This window comes from Stegastes partitus, unplaced genomic scaffold, assembly GCF_000690725.1.
Source record: "Stegastes partitus isolate 25-593 unplaced genomic scaffold, Stegastes_partitus-1.0.2 Scaffold1033, whole genome shotgun sequence".
Lineage (NCBI taxonomy): Eukaryota > Metazoa > Chordata > Actinopteri > Pomacentridae > Stegastes > Stegastes partitus.
Window position 1 is genome coordinate 136,487 of NW_007578764.1, and position 3,576 is coordinate 140,062.

The 3,576-nt window shown below is 49.9% G+C and overlaps 1 protein-coding gene across 1 annotated transcript in view; it reads right to left on the bottom strand.

Annotated features, from left to right (window-relative positions):
• irak1 (interleukin-1 receptor-associated kinase 1) overlaps window positions 1–3,576 on the bottom strand; it is a 22,663-nt gene that overhangs the window by 11,991 nt on the left and 7,096 nt on the right. Inside the window, exon 2 of the mRNA XM_008295242.1 lies at window positions 1,042–1,064. Coding sequence (XP_008293464.1) covers window positions 1,042–1,064 — 23 coding nt within the window. The remainder of the gene's footprint in view (window positions 1–1,041; window positions 1,065–3,576) is intronic.

Genomic DNA, 3,576 nt, shown 5'->3' on the forward strand with positions numbered 1-3,576 from the left:
GGGGACTCCCATGATGCACTGGGCTCCTCTCGAGCTACACATCTCCGATCTGCAGTTTCTGGCCTCACTAACCTCCAAACAGTTTATTGTTCCCTTATGTTTGTCTGTTCTCCATCTGCTGCCCTGTTCTCTCCCCCTTCATCCTCACCCTAGCCTGGTTCTGATGAAGTTCTCCTGGTAAAGAGAAGCTTTTATCCCACCAATGCTGTTCAAGGAAACTATGGTTTTGGGTTTTTTGGGTCTCTCTGTATCATTTTCTTAAGTATTCACTGGGGATGTTGATGATGGGTTAATCATCTATCCATCCATCCATCATCTCTACACCTTAACCCTCACTGGGGTCGTGGGGGGTGGAGCCTATCCCAGCTGACTCAGGATGAAGGCAGGTTCACCTGGACAGGTAACCAGTCCATCACAGTGATAATCAATTAATGAACTGCAAATTTAAAATAAAATAACCACTCAGGCAGCAGACAGACAGCAGAAGTTCACGCATGTCAGAAAATTAATGTATGCCAGCTGCAGTACCTGGTTGTTCCACCAGCTGGAGCCTGTCACTGTTTAATCCTGTAGAGACCAGAGGAGGCATCTACAGACTACAGCTCCTGGTGGCAGCAGAGAGCATTGTGGGAGTTTAGCAGCAACGGGACCATGACAGAGACTCTGAGGAGGTTCAGGACCTCCAACCAGATTAATCAGAGTCTACTGGGTCTGAAATCCTACGACAGGTAAGTGTGTGATGTCACCACTTTAATCATGAACATCAAGTGTTGGGGCTGAAAGAAATACTGTTCCAGCCACAGAACAAGGTCTGCTGCATTCATGTTAATGATTAACTGATTGTTGATTAATTACGCTGCTGACTGTCACCTGAGAACATGTTTAGGATTTGCACTGAATTCATCCGCAACTGACTGTCAGACTCCTGACTGTGTTACCTGTTGTGGTCAGGTGGCAGGTGTTCTGTGTGGGCGGGTCCTGCGGCTGTGAGGGAGGGGGGGGTGGAGGGGGGAGAGAGGGGGGAGGAAGAGGAAGAGGAGGGGGGGGATTCCAACTGGAGAGCCCTGTAGAGAGAGAAGGTCAGAGAGCTGCCTTCAGTGGAGCATCAGTCAGGAGCTGAACTTTCACTTCACAGGCAGATGATCGACTGTCACACCAAAATGCTCCACGCACAGAAAACAGCTCACGTCACCTGGGTTCAGGTAAATGTCACTTCACAACTCCTTGTCTGACTCTGTTCAAACGAATGTTTGGTCTCTTCGCTGTCTAAGCGTTTGCAGTAACTGATGACAGAACTCAGAACGGACCGCCACATGGAGCTGTCCAGTGAAAGTTATGTTTCGTTACCGACTGGTGTAAACATGTGACAGTGATTCAGGACCACTGCTCTCCACATCTGGCATCCTGTTTGTTCAACTGCAATCATTTCTACTCCATGCATGACAGTGTTTCGTTCATACCGCTTGGCGTTTACAGGCCAACATGCAGGCAGGAGGCACAGTGTACAATGAGTGGATACCTGAGAACATCGGAGCAGTGGCTCAGCGAGGCTGTGGAGGACCTACAGCTGTGTTCAGGACTGGATTGACTGGGGTGTGTTCAGGACTGGACTGACTGTGTGGATGAGCACACGGAAACTGTGCTGTGATGTATCAGCCTTTGTTAGGACCGCTGTGGACCATGGTGCATCACAGGGAGTTATGAGGACCAACATCTGGTTCACAGCTACACTCAGTTAATTGAGGTTGGAGAAGGAAGAGGCGTTTCAGAGACAAAAGCAGGTTTAAGGAGCTGAAGTCGAGATTTATGAAGGTGCTAAATGAAACTAAAGAACTCTGAGAAGCTTCAACACCATTCCTGAGACAGAGACTCTGCCCCTCGTACCCCTTGTCCACCCAGAAGAACCAGGTGCTGGTTCCAGGGCTCAGTTGGGTCACATCTGGCACCTCCTCAGAACCTGGTTGCTTCTCCATCAGCCAGGAGCCCAGTCAGAACCGTACGTCACTGCATACGGAGCCGTTTACTGAACAACGCTGGCACCACACAGAAGTCCACACAGGAGTCCAGACGGACTTTGGTACCAGTGTGACCCACTTTCTCATCTGGTCTCACTTCCCACCTGGTCACAGGAGAAACATCTGACCTGCTGAACATGTTCTTATCCATAGACGCTACAGTTTACGATGTTCCCTGAACGCCCCACATAGCAGGCTGCGCTAGCTGCTGCTGGTGGCCGCGGTGCTCAGACCGGTGTGAGACCAGAGATGACTTTGACAGAGTGAACCAGGAGGTTCTGGTGTCACATCTGTCCAGCATGAAGCCCAGTGATGTGTTCTCATGAGGTCTTCTCTATGAGCAGAACAAACAGTGTGTAGCTGAGGTCCGTTTGTCACCAGAACACCTCATTTCTAAGCTAAATACCGACGTTCTAACAGTCCTGTTCTCCACCACTGTGGTGCTGCTGCTGGGACACAGTTGGACCGGACTTCAACAGTTTGTGCAGAACTTCCGTGTGTCCTGGGACTCATTCAGTACATCTGTGACCGGACCAGAGACGTCTACCGCTTGTGTTCACAACCCATCCCCAGCTCCAGCCCATTAGCTGCCCTTCATCAGGAGTCTTGACCCCTCCACAACATGAGAGTCCAAACCCCGGTCCCCCACCACCACAGAGACTCCTCTCACCATCCTGGAGACAGATGTCAACAGGAACAGAACCCTCACAGAGCAGCCGGGCTGGATTTTGTGTCTCCATCCACCTTGAAGCACTGGACCAGCTGTCTTCAGTGTTTACTGATATTTTCAACACCTCACTGGAGATGTGCCACAGACCAGTCTGTTTCAAGACCTCCACCATCATTCCCTTCCCAAAGAAATCAGGACCACTGAACTGAATGACGACAGACCTCTGTGGTGATGAAGTCATCTGAGCGTCTTGTGTTGTCCCAGCTTTAATCCATCACTGACCTGCTCCTGGACCCTGCAGTTCGCCGACAGAGCCAACAGGTCTGGAGACAGTGCTGTCAGCGAAGCTCTAAACGCCATCCTCCAGCATCTGGACAAGGCAGGAACCTACGCTAGGATCCTGTTTCTGGATTTCAGCTCTGATTTTAATATAATAATTCCGACTTAGACTTAGACTTAGACTGACTTTATTCGTCCCCAGACGGAAATTCAGCAGCATGAACATTCAACAAAGGGGTGAACAAAAGCAAAAAGACAACACAGAATAATAGAGTGGGGTGTGAAATGAATGTAAAGTAAAATACGATGAAAAATATAGACCTCAGAGGTCAGAATTATCAGAGGTCACCACAGGTCATTCACCAGAGGTCAGTCACCACAGGTCACCAGAGGTCAATCATCAGAGTTCAGTCACCGCAGGTCAGTCACCACAGGTCAGTCATCACAGGTCAGTCACCACAGGTCAGTCATCACAGGTCACCACAGGTCAATCATCAGAGGTCAGTCACCACAGGTCAATCATCACAGGTCACCACAGGTCAGTCACCACAGGTCAGTCACCAGAGGTCACCACAAGTCAGTCACCACAGGTCAGTCACCACAGGTCAGTCA